Source organism: Sinocyclocheilus grahami, unplaced genomic scaffold, assembly GCF_001515645.1.
Source record: "Sinocyclocheilus grahami isolate Dianchi unplaced genomic scaffold, SAMN03320097.WGS_v1.1 scaffold917.1, whole genome shotgun sequence".
NCBI lineage: Eukaryota > Metazoa > Chordata > Actinopteri > Cypriniformes > Cyprinidae > Sinocyclocheilus > Sinocyclocheilus grahami.
The window spans coordinates 197,416-218,238 of NW_015506096.1; the positions used below are offsets into that span (position 1 = coordinate 197,416).

The 20,823-nt window shown below is 36.1% G+C and overlaps 2 protein-coding genes across 6 annotated transcripts in view; one reads left to right on the plus strand and one right to left on the minus strand.

The window, feature by feature from the left end:
• Positions 1 to 297: 297 nt before the first annotated feature.
• qars1 (glutaminyl-tRNA synthetase 1) lies at positions 298 to 16,957 on the plus strand. Its single transcript, XM_016249241.1, has 23 exons — positions 298 to 532; positions 684 to 834; positions 1,544 to 1,653; positions 3,293 to 3,368; positions 3,448 to 3,512; positions 3,595 to 3,648; positions 4,886 to 4,946; positions 7,657 to 7,728; positions 7,882 to 7,967; positions 8,458 to 8,544; positions 8,666 to 8,765; positions 9,081 to 9,159; positions 10,199 to 10,438; positions 10,520 to 10,612; positions 11,888 to 12,025; positions 12,113 to 12,200; positions 14,198 to 14,344; positions 14,937 to 15,038; positions 15,150 to 15,242; positions 15,935 to 16,062; positions 16,158 to 16,224; positions 16,470 to 16,595; positions 16,700 to 16,957. Exons 1-23 carry the CDS (start codon positions 422 to 424, stop codon positions 16,748 to 16,750), a joined length of 2,325 nt encoding a protein of 774 aa, XP_016104727.1. The 5' UTR covers positions 298 to 421; the 3' UTR covers positions 16,751 to 16,957.
• Positions 16,958 to 18,203: 1,246 nt separating this feature from the next.
• LOC107564224 (uncharacterized) overlaps positions 18,204 to 20,823 on the minus strand; it is a 6,950-nt gene continuing 4,330 nt past the window's right edge. For 2 of the 5 annotated variants that reach the window (XM_016249239.1, XM_016249234.1), the window contains exons 5-9: positions 20,623 to 20,666; positions 19,526 to 19,597; positions 19,344 to 19,409; positions 19,090 to 19,125; positions 18,204 to 18,991 (exon numbers count right to left, since the gene is read on the minus strand). In XM_016249239.1, the coding sequence (XP_016104725.1) occupies positions 18,609 to 18,991; positions 19,090 to 19,125; positions 19,344 to 19,409; positions 19,526 to 19,597; positions 20,623 to 20,666 (601 nt within the window). In that variant the 3' untranslated portion in view covers positions 18,204 to 18,608. The remainder of the gene's footprint in view (positions 18,992 to 19,089; positions 19,126 to 19,343; positions 19,410 to 19,525; positions 19,598 to 20,622; positions 20,667 to 20,823) is intronic. The other 3 variants (XM_016249236.1, XM_016249238.1, XM_016249235.1) reach the window with 3 other exon arrangements.

Sequence of the window (20,823 nt, forward strand, 5' to 3'; positions counted from 1 at the left end):
ATTCACTTACTATTCACAGTACACACACAGCGTACTGCAATATAGTAGGAGTTGTATGGTAGTATTCCATTCCGAACACAGCTTCTGTACTGATTTCAGTGTTCTTGAGTTATATTCAGCAGATTCTGGGAAATATAGAAGGTCATCCGGGTATTTCATGCATACAGAAAATTTGCACACTATGCACAGCATACATACTGGATACTGCAGAAATTTTAAGAGTAGTAGGATTGTATGGCATTTCGAACACAGCATGAGTGTCAAAAGTAGCGCACCGATTATTGGTGGAAGAATGCACAAATCTAATCGGAGACATCATGATTCGTACCAATCCGAATCTCCGCTTGCTGAGGGTTGTCGTAGGTCCACGCCTTCTGCAGGGTTGGCGGAAGTGTAAACCAGCGTGTGTGCAGGAAGAGAAATGGCGGACGCGGTGTCTATTTTCATGGCAATTGGCCTTAGTGAGCAGAAAGCTAAGGAAACATTGAAAAATGAAGCACTCTCATCAACACTCAAGAAGGCCATCGAACAGGTACATAATTAATTAATACGCATGATGTGCTGTCAACCTCACCAGCCTCTAGAGAACTTACTTGACAGATTCTTTACCCGTTACATTTACGAGAAGTATTTGGAAAAGATTGGTAACATTAGTGCTGATGTTATTGTTGTGTTTTTTTCAGGCTCAAGGGCTGCTTGGGTCCGCTAGCATTGATAAGACTGCAGGCACTCTGCTGTATAATATGGTGACACGACTCAAAGACTCCAATCGACTGTCTTTCCTCACAGAATACATCATTACACGAAAAATAACCTCAGAACTGCAGCTGTCAGGTATCTGATTGTCTTTACTCTTCTGTCACTCTGTTCTTTTTTCAATGTGTTGTCTTTTTTTAATAATATGTAGAGATCAGTAAAATTAGTAAAAAGTTTAATTAAATACGTTTTATGCGATTTAAGAATCACAAATATGCATTTGTTTTGTGCAATTCTAATAAAACTGTTAGTCTTTTTAAGTGACCTTAATAATCTTTTAACTGCAAGAAAACAAACAGCGCTGGATTGAAGTGCAATAACATAAAATGAAAGTGAAAGAGAATTTTAAAAAAGACTTCAATCAGTACAAAAGTAAACACAATTCAAGTACAATTAATCATAAATCATAATAAAAAAAACTTGTTTTATTGTTATCAGTGAGTTATTGTTAAGAGTTTAAAATTACAATTAGTGCGCCCCTCACATAAATATAAGCCAATTAAATTTAGCAGCGATTGCGTGAAAGCGAAAACAAGACATGCAACTGGTTGACAATGACGAGATTTATCAGACTCCAGATAATCAACATAATTTGGAAAGATGAAAACAAAAACATAAATATGAAGAGAAAACTATAGCAAAGAAGAGTAGATTGTCAGAAATAACTTAAAATTAACCCTCACGTGATGTTAGTGCTCATTATCATGACTTTATCATGAGTTCAGAGGGCTTCAATGATTTGCATTTCACCACTTGCTGACATTTTTATTTCTGATATTTTTCACAGCGGCGTTGGACTTTTTAAAAAACCACCCTCAGGAGAATCTGGATCGACTTGAGTTTGAAGCCGCCTGTGGGGTGGGAGTGGTGGTCACACCTGAGCAGATAGAGGATGCGGTAAGGACACTTCATTCATCAAGCTTTTCTGTAGTGTGAGTACAGACTTGTAGGAGGAGATAAAATATGCCAGTCAAGATGTTCAAAAAAAACTGGGCACTCCACATTTTTTTATAATTACTCATTTCTAGGGCTGCCCTCGACTAAAAAATTTTCTGGTCGACTAGCAGTCGTTCATTTTAAGCATTAGTCAACTAATCACACGTTTATTAATAAACCATTTAAATCATGCTAATGAGCCTTTAATTGCCTACATAGCCTAATAAGCGCTCAAGCGCATGCATAAAGCTTGCCACAGCACACCGGCAGAAGTAATGATGATGAATGTTTCAGGAAAAAACAGTAAGATTAAATTTTAATATTAACATTTGAATAATATATTGATAAACTAGTGTTTTCGGCTTAAGAAATTAATTCGGCGACACTGGCTCATTATCTCCACAGCAGTGGATGCGCCTGCATGCAAGTTTCATATGGATTACATAATCTGAGAATGTTTTTTTTTTTTTTTTCAGATTTGAGTTGTTTCATTTGAAAGTAGACATTTTACTCCCTATAGATATATTTTTCATGTCTGTAAGGCAAGTATACACCGAGTTTTGCGCTCAAATTCACAGAGACCGAGACGGCAGAAAGCGCATCCTGTTTGCTTTCATTATTTTACAAAAGCGCAATGTTTTGATGCTATTGTGAGTGCACGCAAATAAATGTAGAGGCTTTACAGATTCGAAAGATGTATTACTCTTATCTGTATGACCAAAATTACGGAGTATTTTAAGAGCAAGTGACCGCACCGGCGCCTCCATCTGTCATGCAGTGAGCGCGCTGCTGTTCAGACACTTGAGTAGCGCACATTTTTCTAGGTTAACATTAGAATGAGTGGCCATGTAAAGTTGCAACTACTTACATATTTCAGATGATAAGATGATATTTGGTCGATGAATGATAGGCGAGCATTTGGATGTACTGTATTACCACAAAATCCAGCCGTCAACGATCTGTCCGTCACGAACTGCGTAACCTCACCTCTTCCTGTGGATTTTTTTTCTGCGACTAATAACATTTTGGTCGACTAAAGGTTAGTCGACTATTAGGGGGCAGCCCTACTAATTTCAGAATATTATTATTTTTAAGATGAAAACTGAACAGATAGTGGATGCGGTAAGGACACTTCATTCACCAAGGTTTTCTGTGGTGTGAGTACAGACTTGTAGGAGGAGATAAAATATGTCAGTCAAGATTTTACTTATTTTTTATTATTACTAATTTCCGAATATTATTATTTTTAAGGTGAAAACTGAGATGCTTTTAAAAAGTTCTTATGTATGCTGGACAGTTGTTGACTGCTTTTAATTCACTGTCTGCTCCAGCTCATTGGCGTTTCCCCAGAAGCTTTTTTTTATCATAAATTTAAGCTGATGAGGAGAAATACCAGGTTCATCTGAATGACATGTCTCTGTTCACATATTTATTTTTAATCATTTATTTAGTGGCAAAGCATTGAAATGGTTTCCTCTGTTTATTCAAGCAATTTTTTCCAGCATGTTTCAAATATACTAAAAATATACTAGACTTTCACAGTTTTCAGTTAGCACTTTATGAATTCTAATCCGTCATTGACATGTGAATAATTCCACAGGTAGAATTGATTATCAGGAAGCACAAAGATCAGCTGTTGGCAGAGAGATATCGCTTTAACATGGGCATACTCATGGGTGAGGCAGCATATCATATGTGTGTGAATACAGTCATGTGTGGTGCTGCTGAGGAACAGTTTCGGTTTGTGCTCTTCAGGTGAGGCCAGGACTGCTCTCAAATGGGCTGATGGGAAGATTGTCAAGAATGAAGTGGATATGCAGGTTTGCGGGACTTGCTCAAATCAGTCCAAATCATTGTGTATTTCCGTGTGTATGTGCACTGAAATTTTCTGTTGTTTCTCAGGTGCTGCACCTTCTTGGTCCAAAAACTGAGGCAGACCTGGAGAAAAATCCCAAGGTATATTTTTACTGTCTCTGTTTTGTTGTGCCACACACATACCCCTTTTCTACTGAAACAGTGCTGGTGAGGATCTGGTGCAAACCATGGGGTTCTGTGAACCTCTCTCATAGCTTTTTCAACATTGATGTAACTGTAAATAGGTAGGCTATGTTGTACCAGTCCAAAATAGATGCATCACAGTTTTTGATTGCAAGTCTTATTCCTGGTTTTAGACTTCCAAAGTAATGTAACAGTCAGTTATCAAGTACTGTACTAATATGTAGATAATGTAAATGTATGCAGTCTATCGTGGGATGTGCTTGATATTAAAAGCACATTAATCTGAGAAAGAACTAACTACACTGTTCCTCAGGCGCTTTCTATGTGCACAAACCAGTGTTCATTTTGACAGGAGAGTTTTATTTTTAGTCATAGGCTTTTGAATAAAATGCTATTTAGTTGTAGTCATATTTTAGTCATATCGGTTGTTTTGGTTTTAGTCCGCTAAATATCATAAGATTTATATCAGAATCTAACAGATTTAGTTAAATTGTAATGCATTAATTAAGCATTTTTCTAAAATGTCCAAACTCATAATAGACTCCAGGAGAAAACATCTATCTACCTAATAATATGAATGATGTCTTTGTTTAGCTTAAGATTAAATGAAACCACTACTCGTAAACCAACAAGAACATGGTATTTTTTTCAATAAAAGACTAGTAGTTATATATGCATTCATTGTAACGACTTGCATACAACATCTTCATTCTTTCATATTTATTTGTGTAAACTGTGATTCAGTCAAGAGCAGTGAGTGATTTTCTCTTTCTCTTTTGTTATTTGATTAACATTAAGGACACATGCAGTAGCAGGTATATTAGGATGCTGTCAATTTAAGACCTAATGCATGGATGCAGTATACTGATACACATCTGATATTCTCCCAGCTGTTTACGTTCACTTAAGACATAACTGACTGTTCTTAAATTATGTCCCACCGGGTAGATACGTTACAGTTCAAATGTGGGCATCTAATCTCCCTACCAGGCATATGTTTCATATCAGATTGAGTTGTTGTTGTTGTCGGGCAAGAACAACAAAAACAGGTTTAACAGTCTTTACTTCTGAGGCATACACAGAACAGGGCAAGTTTTAGCATCATTGCTGACACCCGCACCATACTGTTTTAAAATGCATCACAGGGATTTCTGTAGTTCTTATGTCAACTTTGCAGCTTTTTCTCTCATCACAGGCTGCCAAACCCAAGGCTGCAGAGAAAGATGTGAAGATTGAGCAGGTTTCTGTAGAAAATGGTAAGACAGACATTTTTTTCACATCACTTTTATATGACTCTCATGCATCTTTGGTTTTGTGTAAATTAAATGCTGCATCATAGATACTAGGGTTGGGTAGTATGACAATGTATTGTGGAAACAATATGAATTTTCTTTTGAAGAGATTGTGGTACATTGTGGTTCTGTACATATATATTGTTGTGAAACGCATGACTGATTAATGCAGGCATGTACAGGCCATCGGAGCACCGGGACATTCCCAGTGAGCCGGTCGAGTAGTGGGCCGATCGCCGAAGTGAGGGAGACCTCCCCCATATTAGGCGCTGTTTTTAAATATCAGTGCATGCGAAACTGCAAAAAAGCAAATACTGCATGCGCCAGCCGCATGCAAAAGCAGAGCGGGATCAGTCACCCGTACAGCGCTGATGAAGATGCGCTGCTCTTCCGCCATGATGTAAAGTCAAATAGCACAAGATGCTTGATCCATTCAGATGTGACACAGAATTGTGTTATACAGTCATGAGACTGTATATGAGAACATTAAAGGTTCTGTAGTGATGCTGGCTGAAAACAGCCACGACAATGTAAACTGCATGACGAGGCAAATTGTAAAATGCCAATACATAATTACAAGCTTGTAAATTCAGCACCATAGTAATTTAACTTGCCGTTATTAACACTGTACAAATAGCCTACGGTGTTTTGGCTGAATGTATTTATTATAAATGCTACTGTTATTACTTATATTAAATATTGGGGAATATTTTACTTTTATAGAAGTTGTTTGTAGTTTCTACATGTTTAGGCTTTTTTTTTTACATTTCAAATTCCATATTTTGTTGTTATTTATTTTAAAAACCATAAAACCTTGGTAATGAGGACCGTGGTTTTACTTGTTGTACTTCCTCAACAGACCAAATAAACAGCCATTATTTAGTTGTTTTTAAAAAAGGTGCGCTCGTTCAAAAAAAGTTGCGTTTGATCCTCGCTGGCTGTGCTGATTTAATCTAGCTGGTCTAGTGTCTCGTGTCGCAAGTTCAATGACGCAGGTAGTGATGATTCTCTCCGGCCGATCAGCAGGGTTTACACGTCATGGTTTGGTAACGGTACGGTACCATATGTACCAGGTACCCCCAGAAGCGAGCCGCGCCGTACCATGCACTGGAAAAGCACCATCTGAAGCACGTGCACAGAAATCCACCTCTCAGACAGCAAATGCATCCCGAAATCTGTTCTCTTTCTCTGCTTATTGTGCTTGAATGGTCCAAAACACACTTGACAGAACCCAAGTTAGGCCAATATGCCCACCTTGGCAAGTATTAACGTAAACATAGTCAGTTGGCTTGTCTTCTTTTTAATGTAAGTGTGGAAGTAGCCCTTATATATATAAAAAAAACATATTTTTGATGATGTTTGGCAGTCTATGCTCACTATTTATCATATAGTATGGTTTATTCAAGTTATACTGATGTGAATAAACCTCTTACTTTGATTGTTAAACTTTGACATGTAGTTGACTTTGTGCCATGGAGAAAAGAATTATACCTCCCTTTTTTATTTGCCTGGTGGACAATAAAACGGAAATATCACATGGACTTGCATTCACCCAAAAATAAAATTTGTGTCATAATTTACTCACTCTCCTTTTATTCAGACCCTCCTTGACATTTTTTCCTTCCTTGGAACACAAAATGTTGGCAGCCAAAGTTTTATTGACCATAGACCTCCATTGTATGGACAACAAAACACAGACATTTATCGAAATATCTTATTTTATTGTTCTAAAATGTAAAGTTAGTTATACAGGTTTGAAACAACATGAGAGTGAGGCTACATCTGTGTTTTCATTTTAAAGTGCTCTGTCCACACTAGCGTTTTCAAGTGTTTTCTAAAAGGTTCTTGTCCGCAATGAAATGTAGGAAAATGCTAAAATCATCTTACTGCGCATGTGTAAAACGAAATGAAAGCTCACTGTGGTGGTATAGAGAGACCTGACATAATAAAGTTGTCAAGCTATTCTTTTAGTGTGATTATTTTATTAGCAAAATAAAATGACCACCACTTACTGGGGTTTTCAGTGTGGAAATTTTTGCATCTTTGTTATGAAAATCATATGAAGTAACATAGCTTTAGCAACACTGTGAAAGTGAGTAACACATAACAGGCACATAATGGTATAAACAGAGATATTTATCAGTAGGATATACATCACACATGCATCACCGTTTTAAAATACCTCAGTTTTCACAGTCAACACTACAATCCGAAACAGTGTTTTCAAATGTATCCACTTCAGAGAGCGTCTTTGAAGAGCTTAGTTTTCACCAGGTAAAAACACCATGTCAGTGTGGACAGAATGGAGAGAAAAAGATTCATTTTCAGAAGTATCCGGATTACTGTAGACTTAATGAAAAATGATGACAAAAATTAAATTTTTGGGCAAACAATTCCTTTAAAGGAATGGTCTAAACAAGCCTAAATGAAATCTTCATCATATACAGCAATCATATCTTTGCACAATACTTGAATTAAACTACTTTGTTCATATGCATCCATTCATTTTGACTTTATGACCTTTTTAGTTTTGAATACCTAAGTTTTGATTACCTGGACTTTAAATATAAAGGACAGAAGCAACCTAGAACCCAAACTTTTTCTTCATAAATGTCTCTCTGTCTCTTTCTCTCTCTCTCTCTCTGTGTATATATATATATATATGTCTTTGTAGGTGAAGCGAACACAGAGGGGAAATCACTGATGGAGCAGCTGAGAGGAGAGGCGCTCAAGTTCCATAAGACAGGTGAGACCGCTGACATCTCTGTGTCCAAGAATCATTGGCAGCTTCATAGACTCTGCAAAGTTTGAAACAGAATATCTGCACAGTTGTGTACAATGTACCATCAAGGAAAAATTGGCTAAAAGTGAATCATGTGGTTTATTGTTCTGTCTCTAGGGGAGAATTACAAGACCGAGGGTTATGTTGTAACTCCCAACACCATGACTTTGCTGAAGAAGCACTTGGAAGAGACTGGAGGACAGGTATGACCTGAATGCAAGTTTATTAAATCCCTAAAAGTCTTTTGATTAACATTATCCAGTAGCCTGTGTGGCCTAGGTGTCATCAGAAGCAGCAGAGGTTATTACATTTTGATCAAGATTAAGAAGGTAAACAGTTTTTTTTGTAGTGATGTGCTGAAATTTCGACAACCTGAACATTTTCGTCCAAAACTAAACCTAATTATATTTTTATTTAGCCTGTTGTATTCATTATTTAATGTATGTTTGACTAAATCTGTCATGAAAGCAAGTTTTTATTACAGTCACTGTATAAATGTTTATATTTCAACAGCAAATTAGAGTAGAAACATAATTATGTTATTAAAAAGTTGACGTAACTGCGTTATGTGCAATTTAAATGTTTGTACCTGAATTTTCGGTTTTGGTGCTTTACTCATTTTTTTTTTTTGTCTTTTGAATTAATGTCACGGGTGAATTGCACAATAATCGCTTTTCCTCCACTTCTTTGTAGGTCCGCACCCGTTTTCCCCCTGAGCCTAATGGAATTCTGCATATTGGTCATGCCAAAGCAATCAATTTTAATTTTGGTTTTGCCAAGGTACACACACGCGCGCACAAACACACTCACACACACAAACACTCTCTCACACACACATACACATATGAACAATGTATGTCTAACAAGAAATTATTTTCTGAATTTGTGTATCTGTTTGTAGGCCAATAATGGCATCTGTTTCCTGCGGTATGACGACACAAACCCTGAGAAAGAAGAGGAGAAGTACTTTACTGCCATCAGAGAAATGGTGGAGTGGCTTGGTGAGTATTAAGATCTGACTTGCCTGAGCAGTCAGTCTAAACCAGATTGCTGTTTACAGCTGGTATTCAATGAGTAGTTCAAGCAAACATGAAAAGCAGACACTTAAAGCCTGCTATACTACCTTTTGCAGCAGTATGTGCTTGCAATGCATTATGCATTTAAACACATTTTAGAACAAGATTTAAAAGGAAAAAGATAAAGAAAGGGCTTTGTATTGGACGACAAATATTACAAAATTTCAAAGGTGAACTTTTCCATTAAAGAGCATTCTTCACATATGGATGTTTGCTTGTTTGTTCCTCTCTTTCACTCAGGGTACAAACCATACGCTGTCACACACGCCTCTGATAACTTCCAGCTACTCTACGATCTTGCTGTTGATCTCATTCGCAGGTGGGATTACAAACCTGACGCCTCAGGGCCCTACGTCCCAGGCTTTGCAGTATTTTTTTATATTAATATTAATATTGGGACACGGTGTATACAACTATTCATGAGCTTTGAGTCACTTGTGTGCCTCAATTTTCAGTCATAAATGTGACTGCAAAAGTTGCACTGCACCTACATTCAACAGCTATTGTGCCAATCAAACTGTAAAGATTAAAAAAATTAATGGAATGCTAAATTCGCTCACTGGATCTCGAAAATGAAATATTGAAGTTGAAAATCTTTACTTATGTACATTGTGATATTCATTGAGAATAAAATGATGTGACAAAGGTCGATGGAGGCCAAAATGATCAACCCATTTAGGTTGGATTTAAAAATCAGGTCATCAGTGAGCTCCTAGACAGACTGTGGTGCTACTTCTCAGTTTTGGATGCTCTGATACGTAATGTCCCAGAGTTTTTCAATTGTATTCAGTTCTGAGGAACGTGATGGCCAGTCAGTGGCATCAGTGCTCTCCAGAAACTGCCTACACACTCTGGCCATGTGAGGCCGAGCATTGTCATGCACCAGGAGTATGCAAAAAACAGTGGGAAATTAAGTATATTTGTGCAGTGTGTGCATGTCAAAAAAAAGATTAAATCCGATCATTTTAATTAGCCTTCATGTAAACAATTTTCGGATTCATGAAAATTAATTTGGATTTTAAATCATTCCAATTGAGACAGTTGCCAATGTAAACGTGGCTACTGATTCACAATCACTTATGCTTCCTAACTGGACAGATTGATATCCTTGAAGTTTAATTGACTTGGTGTTATTCTGTGTTCCCTTAATTAAAAAAAAAAAAAATTTTGAGCAGTGAAATTACCAGGCCTGCATTTCCCAAAAGCATCGTAAGCTTAAGTTGATCGTAGCTCCATTGGTTTCAATGCGTCTACGATGTACTTAAGGTTACGATGCTTTTGGGAAACGCAGCCCAGAGCAGTTACATTAATGTGGTTTATATGATTGACTAATGATTCCTTTTTTGTTTGTGTGTCAGGGGTCATGCGTACGTGTGCCACCAGCGTGGAGAGGAACTCAAGGGTCACAACGTCCCTCCCTCCCCCTGGAGAGAGCGACCTGTGGAAGAATCTTTGCTTTTGTTTGACAGGATGAGAAAGGGCATGTTTGCAGAGGGAGAAGTCACTCTCAGAATGAAGATGGTGATGGAAGATGGAAAAATGGACCCTGTGGCGTACCGGATCAAATACACGCCACACCACAGGACAGGAGACACTTGGTAAGAAACCTTATTTTGCTCACATGGTGTGGTTTTTGTTTATTATTGTTATGCTGTTCTTTCCTTATGTCCTGTGTACAGGTGTATATACCCCACGTATGATTACACACACTGTCTGTGTGACTCCATTGAGAACATCACACACTCACTGTGCACCAAAGAGTTTCAGTCCAGGTATGTCACTCAACATTAATGCATTTTATTTTATCGCTATATCTCAGTGTTTCAGGTGGGTAATGACACAGATTTCATTTTGATTCCGATTCACAAGTTTTTGATTTCTATTTGATTCCAACTTCAATTCCATTCAGTTCTGATTCATGTGGATATATATATATCAGATCAGATCAATTTTCTTAAGGAAACTGTACAGTTGGTACATTACTTCACTTTAAAGGTTAAAACTAACAAGTCCAAACTATTAAATTAATTGATTATAAGGGTGTTTTTATGTTTAAAGATATAATTATGTTTCTACTCCAATTTGCTGTTGAAAAATAAATATTTAAACAGTGGCTGTAATAACTTATTTTCCTGATAGATTTTCTCAAACATGCATTAAATAAAATTTAACTAACAGGTTAAGGTAAAATATAATGATTATGTAGTATATTTAGCATATAATTAGCAAAATTCTCTTCTCTACAATTTACTTTTTTTTCTAGTTGACTAACAAGTTGACTTACCTTATTGAGGTAAGCGTTATATGTAGAGATGAAACGGTATGAACATTTCATATCACGATTATAGTGATCAAAATGATCACCAAATGATTATCACAATCATTACGGTATTGACAAAATGTGTGGTCAAATGTTCAGTCATCAAAAATCAAGTACTGAGACACAATGAAATTATTGAAAACTATAATGAAATGAAATGATCAGGTTTTTATCGAAAACCAGCAAAAACAATTAGCAGCACTTTATGCACGTTTTGTTTGCATAAACATTAAAATAATAACATTAAACACTGATGGATGAATTTTAAAAGATGTTGGTTGGGTGACTTATAACTTATCTACTAACGTGTACTTCATGTTAAAATAAAGTTTTGACACAAAAAAGTTTTATAAAATGATAAACCTCACATTTCCACAATTGTGTGCAGCATACTTATAAAATGTTGTTATAACTATTATTTCATGTTATACATTTTATGCAAAAAACACCTCAAAATAAAATTACTCGTGAGAGACCTGAGTTCACATGACATATGTTGTTAATACCACAGACCATATGCATATAAATAAACTGTTATGCTGTGATATACAGAGTAGCGAGTGAACAGCTGTTTCACAATATGACTGTTATCATATTTGTATTTTAGTACATTGGAACACTGTATTGAAAACATGTTCAGAAATTTCTCTATGAAAGATAAGCAGGATTTTTACTAATAGAACATTGCTGTATGTACTGCATGCTTGTTTTTGTCTCTCCCTCTCAGACGATCCTCATATTTCTGGTTGTGTAATGCTCTGGATGTGTACTGCCCGGTGCAGTGGGAATATGGCCGACTCAACCTCACTTACACCGTTGTTTCCAAGAGAAAGATCATTAAACTGGTGGAAACAGCAATTGTTAGGTAACACACCCAATATTTTGTGTGTGTCATTTAATTGTGAATTGGAAATTATTGTAATATGTTGGTCTCTTGTGTTGTATTTTTCAGAGATTGGGATGATCCACGACTTTTTACCCTCACAGCTCTCAGGAGACGTGGGTTCCCTCCACAAGCTATTAACAATTTCTGTGCCCGGGTGAGAGGAAAAAAATGAAAAATGGGGTGGCATTGTTTTATGTCATAAGTAGTACACATTAACATGTGAAAGATTGAATGGGCTAATGATCTCCCCTAGAGGTCCACCGATACTGGTTTTTGCTGATAGCAATAAGTAAAATACAGCTGATAACTTATTAATCGCTAATAGTTTTATAAATAAATAAGATAAATGAAAACGTTCCACTTAATATAAAATAGTGCTTGTACATGTTACGTGTTGTAAAGACTTATTGTAGAAAGTAGAACTTTTTTTCCACAATAAACAAAAAGAGAAAATGTGCGCACTAACTCATGCGCATAGTAAATAAAATGTTTTTTTGTTTATATAATTGTTTATATAGATTTCATATTTAAAATTATTTTGATAATTTATTTAAAAAATAACTTCTATACAAGTAAAAAAAAAAATTATTTTAGATAGCAACTTCTCCATGATTTGCTTGATCTTTTTCCACAAAGATATGGTTAAAACCCTAAGAAAAAATACTGTATTACCATGATTGCTCTATCATTTAAGTTGATCAATTGAATGTACAGTAGCCTGCCAGCGTTTGAAGTCTGAAATGTGAAGTTGCTTTCTTGTGCACATCCAGTGACATCTATAAATGTTCTGACCAGTTTCAGTTCACACAGCTTGGATCTTTTGTACAGACAGACTGCTCCACAATGTTCATAAGTTGTAACGAGTACAGGATGCTTTTATGCAGGCTGACACAGTGCTCACTATTTGAGTGGTTTTCAATCAGAGGGTCAGGACACACTAAGGAGCCTCAGCAAACTTCCAAAGAGGCAGCAAAATCACTTTAGCTCATTTGAAATAAGTTGTAAATGGATATAAACTGACATCATATTCCTTAATTTAATTCATTCCTTAAAAAAAAAAATAATAATTATATATATATATATAATTTTGAAATGGCTATTTGCAAGTAAAATGTGACTTTAAAAAATCTTATCCCACAATCATGAAAAGCTGGAAAAGAATTGGCCATTCAGCTCTTAAAACTTCTGGATTTATGGAAATTATTTTTATTTTGACTATGTAGAACTATTGTATATTGCAACTCCTAATTTCTGTAAAAAAAAAAAAAAACTGCTTTAGTATAACAGAAATAAGCAGAAATATCGTAACCTATATGGAGCACCTGTGAATATGCCCGAGTTGGATAGTGGGGGACCTTGGAGTAAAAGTTGAGAACCACTGATCTAATAGCTGGAGTTGTCAAAGTTCGCAAGGTCCATGAAATGAAATCTTAGCCATTAAAAGACTTGTTTATTAGAAACTGTTACCCTTTGTCAGCATCTGTTGTTCTGCTTTAGGTGGGTGTGACTGTTGCTCAGACCACCATGGAGCCGCACCTGTTGGAGGCGTGTGTTAGGGAGGTGCTTAATGACACCGCTCCACGTGTCATGGCTGTACTTGAGCCTCTCAAAGTCACCATCACCAACCTGCCACACTTTAGCTCATTTGAAATAAGTTGTAAATGGATATAAACTGACATCATATTCCTTAATTTAATTCATTCCTTAAAAAAAATAATAATAATTATATATATATATAATTTTGAAATGGCTATTTGCAAGTAAAATGTGACTTTAAAAAATCTTATCCCACAATCATGAACAGCTGGAAAAGTATGGGCCATTCAGCTCTTAAAACTTCTGGATTTATGGAAATTATTTTTATTTTGACTATGTAGAACTATTGTATATTGCAACTCCTAATTTCTGTAAAAAAAAAAAAAAACTGCTTTAGTATAACAGAAATAAGCAGAAATATCGTAACCTATATGGAGCACCTGTGAATATGCCCGAGTTGGATAGTGGGGGACCTTGGAGTAAAAGTTGAGAACCACTGATCTAATAGCTGGAGTTGTCAAAGTTCGCAAGGTCCATGAAATGAAATCTTAGCCATTAAAAGACTTGTTTATTAGAAACTGTTACCCTTTGTCAGCATCTGTTGTTCTGCTTTAGGTGGGTGTGACTGTTGCTCAGACCACCATGGAGCCGCACCTGTTGGAGGCGTGTGTTAGGGAGGTGCTTAATGACACCGCTCCACGTGTCATGGCTGTACTTGAGCCTCTCAAAGTCACCATCACCAACCTGCCAACCAATGCACAGGTGAACACATGCAGAAGTTCATTACATGTAATACTATACAGATAGCCAGTCATTATTGCAAAAATAAAACCCAACATTTCAGCAACCTGCAGTTTTGCTGTAATGACTGACTGAAGTTCTGCTTATTAAGTGGCTACTTATCAAATAAATAAACAGGTGAAAATTAAATATTTTAGTGAGTAAATGTAATTGAATTTAATGAGCTTAAATCTAACTCGTTTAGCTAAAAGCTTATGTTAAAAAATAGTCTATTACAACATGGAAAACAATCTCCTTTGCAAAAAAGACAAACTCTGCAACAATGTTACAGTATTTGTTTATATATAATAATTTGTTGCTTTTTCTATGAATTAGTTAGTATTTAGTATTATCATTTCAGTTTTCCTTCATCCAGCGCTTTCTTGCTTTTTATAGATTTATGCTCACTATTAAAAATAATACTGTACCTCTGAGGTCATTTACTGTAGGTAAAACAAAGACAATGACATGTTGCTATGGACAACAGTAAAATATAATTTAGGATATGTAGATGGATGCATAAGCATACTTTCGTAACTGCAGTGGATCACTGCTTTGTTTCTCCTCTATTCAGAAGGAGGTTCGAGTCCCAGACTTCCCAGCCAATGAAGCCAAGGGCAGTCACGTGGTTCCCTTCTCAAAGACCATCTTTATTGAGCAGAGTGACTTCAGAGAGGTTTTTTCTTTTTAAGATTGTTTTCCCCTTTTTTAAAATTTATACGTGGATTAGCGTCCCATATAAGCAGAATTGACCCTATTTTTGCTGTTTTATGTGTATTTGCTGCAGGTGATGGAGAAGGGCTATAAGCGCCTGACTCCAGATCAGCCAGTAGGCTTGAGACATGCGGGATACGTCATCTCTGTGCAGCGTGTCATCAAGGTGAAAGACCACTCACTTTCCTGTAGTTCACATGATCTACTGGGTTCAGCTGATTAGACATTTAATATGCCTTTAAAAAAATAGTTTTTACCAGTTAAGAGCTTAATTACTGTAATTCCTACACCGTGTGAATGCAAAATGAGTATGTTGTGGATTTAGAGTCTGCTTATGAAGGCAAATAACAAACATTGACTGATACAGACAAGTCAATGCAATAGCCATTTGTTTAATTTGTTATTACCCTTTCATTTCACAAGTTGATGCACCATTCAAAACATAATTGAGGCTAGAGCGCACCTTCCTAATTATGAGTGAGAAGTGACAGTTTACATTTCAAGGTGAAACTTAGCAAGTGTATATATTATGACATTTTATTAATCTCTCATTTAATTGTGTAATTCCTGATTAACTCTGTGTGTTAGAACAAATCAGGTGAGTTAATGAATCAGTGACTAACTTATAATGTATTCACTTGTCACCACCAACTGGTGTTACGATAAAAGGGTCACTGAAAACTTCCCACCACTAAATCAGTGATTTAGAGTGCAAATACAGGCAGGTGGAGTGACACAAACAGTGATTGTACTTCAGCACTCTTTTTGTTCAGACAAAATTAAGGATCAACTTGGAAATAACTGTTGAATAATGCATTATAAGTTACAGTATTATTTAATATCTTCCTTTTTTGTCAGGATGGCTGTGGTAATGTGTGTGAGCTAGAGGTGTCATGTGCCAGCTCAGACTCTGTAGAAAAACCCAAAGCGTTCATTCAATGGGTGAGCGATCCACTGCAGTGTGAGGTGCGCCTGTATGAAAGACTGTAAGTCTCCATGTGTGCTGACAAACCCCAGAATCTACTTTGAATGTTTTATGATGTCACATAGTGTCACATCCTCACTCTCTCTCTGTCTGTAGGTTTCTCCATAAAAACCCAGAGGACCCAGCTGAAGTTCCTGCTGGATTCCTGCGTGACATTAACCCTGTAAGGGAAGAAATTATATAAAATGTTTGATCTAAGAATTTGAAAAACTTCTAACCCTAAGTATATGAGTAGTGGTAGTAGTGAATACCTAACCACCACAAACTAATGAATTTATGCCATTTTAAACTAAAGCAAGCAACTGCAGAAACTGAATCTAATAATATAGATTTTCCTCTTTTCAGTTGTAACTTTTTAAAAGGTTTGATAGTTTCACTAATCCGTTTTTCCTTTTTTGTCATTCTTAGTATTCCATAACAGTGATCGAAAGTGCCTCAGTAGACCGTTCTGTGGGCAAGGCCAAAGTGTTTGATAAGTTTCAGTTTGAGAGAGTGGGTTATTTTTCTGTTGACCCTGACAGCACATCTGAAAAGGTACTTCCAGAAACACTCAATTACATTAAAATATATTAAATAGATGTACAAAACATACAGTGGAGGAAAGCAATGCTTCATCTTTGTCACTGTTTTCTCCCCAGCTGGTGTTCAACAGAACCGTTATGCTCAAGGAGGACCCAGGAAAGATATGACTGGACTGCGAGACAGAAGCTTTCAGCTGCACAGCCTTAATGCATCACAACGCAGCTTTCAGTAAAATCAAATAAACCAGGGAATTTAAGATATTCTATCAATATTGTGTAAAGCCTTTTTTTAACTATGCAAGTGCTGGGCTGTTTTGTATAACCTTTTCAATCTGCTGGGGTTCGGCATCTATGAAATAAACTAATTAAAGATTTTGACTTGATGGTTTGTTGGAACAGTTGCTAAAATGTGAAATGGATTTCCATTTGAAATAACCTTCACATTATAAACTGCATGGCTTTCTTGGATAATCCACCTTTCCTGTGAACAACAAAAAAATCATTTAAAATCACTATAAGAAACTATTCTTAGACAGGATGCCAGATTAGGGTTAATGCATTCTAATTCATAAAATGTTAAAGGTTCCCTTGATGGTGTCCTGCTTTTAATGAATTTTCAAAATATTATTTTGTGATAACTACATTTAAAGATGCATGGCAGCAGTGCAATATAACTGCATTTATTGTTAAATGTACTTTACAAAGGCCAGTATCTATAATTATATTTCGAACAGGATTTTAATGTGTCTTCCAATGAAAGTAGCACACACTACTTGTACATTGCTTACAAAGCACAACTACACTGAAAAGCCATGAATTTGCACATATTTTTTTACATTTTGCCAAAATTTAAACCACATTAAAATGGCCACCACAGAGCCCTGATGCAATATTGGATATAAATAAACTTGGTTGACAAGACATATATGACAATGTGAGCAGCTGAGTCTTTAGCCATCTTCAAGAAACGACTAAAAACACATCTCTTCCATCTTTATTTGAACCTCTAACTCTAGCACTTTCTATTCTAATTCTACTTATCTTTTTAAAAAAAAAACTATTTTATCTACTTGTTTTTCTTTGTGTGTGTATGTGTGTATATAAATATACAGTGGGTACGGAAAGTATTCAGACCCCCTTAAATTTTTCACTCTTCACTGTTTTATTGCAGCCATTTGCTAAAATCATTTAAGTTAATTTTTTTTCCTCATTAATGTACACACAGCACCCCATATTGACAGAAAAACACAGAATTGTTGACATTGTTGCAGATTTATTAAAAAAGAAAAACTGAAATAGCACATGGTCCTAAGTATTCAGACCCTTTGCTCAGTATTTAGTAGAAGCACCCTTTTGATCTAATACAGCCATGAGTCTTTTTGGGAAAGATGCAACAAGTAAAACAAATAATACCTTGCTACGTGTACTGCGTTAGGCTAACCGAGACTTCTCATTTGCACTTACATATTGTTGCTCTTTTGTTAGTTTTTGATTGCTTCTATTGTCCTCGTTTGTAAGTCGCTTTGGATAAAAGCATCTGCTAAATGTAAATATGACATAAAAGCAGTAATGCTCATTCACATTACATGGGTTTGGACAACGAAGACATCAAAAACACATTTTCTGTTTGTATAGGGTTGTTAAAAAGTAACAGTTACAGGTGTCTGGACACCTTGAAATATATGGTGGCCAGCATAGGTGCAATTATTATATAAAGTCATAATATGACAATACAAACTGAAACAGAACATTCAATGAATAGGGGAAAAATGAAGGGTGGAACTTAATTTTTATTCAGTAAATTGACTGCATGGTGAAAAGTGGGTGTTTCATACCTGAATGGAGCCAGTTTATTACATTATGATCAAAATTACAAACAATGTTTTCTCTTTGATTTCTTGTAATGCTCAGGTTTCATGATGTCCATGCCAAGCTTCTCAAGGCTTATTGATTTAATAGCTTCTATATAGTGTTTGGATCTCTTAACCCACCACATGCTGGTGGCGGAGGTGTTGGGGACAGGAGGTTAGTCTGTCTTCTCAAGGGTGTTATTGTCTTGCAAACAGAATGTGAGAGTTTGGGGATTGTTGTTGGATCTGCTGTTGCAGTATGGGTGCTCTCTTCTTGAGTTCTTTGGAGGTCTGCCAACAGCTCTTCGTCCAGCCAAAGCCCCTCTTCTCCATGGACCTGTAGCTGGTAGTACATTGATCTGATTGATTATCGGAGTGGTCTTACCAAAGGAAAAGAGTGATGCCTGAAGGGCACTGTCAGTCTTTATCTGAAAGAAACTGGACACAAAAGCTCTTATAGGCGGTGTAAAACTTGCATCCTCATTCAGCTTCTTTTTCAGCATCCCAAAAATCTCCTCAAGCTGTCCATCTAAAGACCCAACAACCTCTTCAGCTGCACCTAAACAGATAGATACAATGCTAATGACTGTGTTGACTGTTAACAGTTTTAGTCTGATTAATGTGAGATTAATAATGTAAGATGCTTAAATGACGTACTTGGGCCTGGCTCATTGTCTTCTGTGAAATGCTCTGCTTAACAACAGAAAGACTGTAATAGCCCATGTAATAATCCCATGTAATAATCACTTAACAAAATGTCTGCTTCCATATTAAATATGTATCTCAGAAAAACTGAGAGACAGCTCACATACAGAGTCACAAGACCACAATAAGCACATTTTGACTGGTCTGTTTCATATCTACATACTATATGTGAACTGCATCTCACAAAGTGACCAAAGTTGCTTCACCTGTAGTGATGATTGGCACAGCATCAACAGACACTCCATCTTCAATGCATGCGGTGTGTCCTTCTGCTTGTTTTAGAGAAAGAACAATGTGAAATCTTTTCTATAATATCTCTTCATAGACAACTATTATTTATGTAGTCTTGTTTTATTTCAGCAGGTGCATGAAATATGTTCTTATTTACCTGTCATTGCCGCTGTCTCCCATGATTGTTCCAACTCTAAGGGTTTAAAAAGCTCGTCTGAAATGTCCTTCCCTGAACAGACACCCATATATTGCACAAGAAAAAAAAACTGGAATTAAACAACAGTTTTCGGGATTTGGGTGCAATTTAATTTAAATAAAAATAGGCATAAATGTTGAATATATAACACTTTTTCAATTTAAAGTAAACATCCTGTATATGCACACTATTTTTTGTGTAACAGAGAGTTACAATTAAGCAAAAAGGTGGGCTGGGTGGTATATTTACTTTGTAAGATATATCGACATCTTTTCATAAACACAAGACAACTGTTTATAAGAATATAGAGTGGTGTGATGTTGCAAGCACATTTGAAAAATAGCGAGTACGCAGAGTGAGCTGTTGCAGGGAAAGTGCAATATCCAAATGGTCCTAAATATGAGACATGCTTTATTTTAAGCCCTTCAATAATGCTTCATGAGCATATAGTTTAAAGTGCCTTACCCTTACATTTCATTGACATTTTATTCATAACTTAGATATTCTCATCTGTAAATGTTAGAATGTCATGTGAGTATTTTCATTTTTGCTTAAAGGATGCAAAGAGGATAGTGGCTTGGAGAATGGATGGATTAAGGCTTGTCCTGACAGCGAGCTAGTCTCTGCTAAACTTCATAGACCTGGCTAAAGGAGCATGTGCATGCACATCAAACAGGCTGAGCGCAAATATGAGGGCACAGGGCAGTATTTCTGACTAAAATAAAATATACATTATGCTAAAACATTTGTTGTTAGACGTGTTTTATACATCTGTTGTTCCACATTTATAAAATATAGTAATTATAAAATATTTTTTATAAGAGCAGTAAGATCTCATCAAGCCCTGTATAAGAACAGTTACCTCTGAGTCTTCTATCTCTGTTCCTGTAACAGTAATATTTACATTTTAACCCTTCATGTAGGCTATAACCTAGCCTACACAGCTACATTCACTATATTTATTTTCATAGCCTTCCATTTGCACATTGTCTGATCTATCTATCTATCTATATATATATATACACATACACACTCCAGGTTTACCAGAATTGTCTCACCTGCAGGTTCAGCACATGCTTTCTGAAAAAGCTTGTGGTATAATCTGTAGAGAAATATAATAAAAAAATATGATTCAATATTCAATAGTAACAAAATGCACATTTACATAAGATATAATTGATGTGAAGCCATTTTTCACAGACCTACTGATTTAGGTGGTGTTAAAACGAAAATAAAAACAACAACAATATATATATATA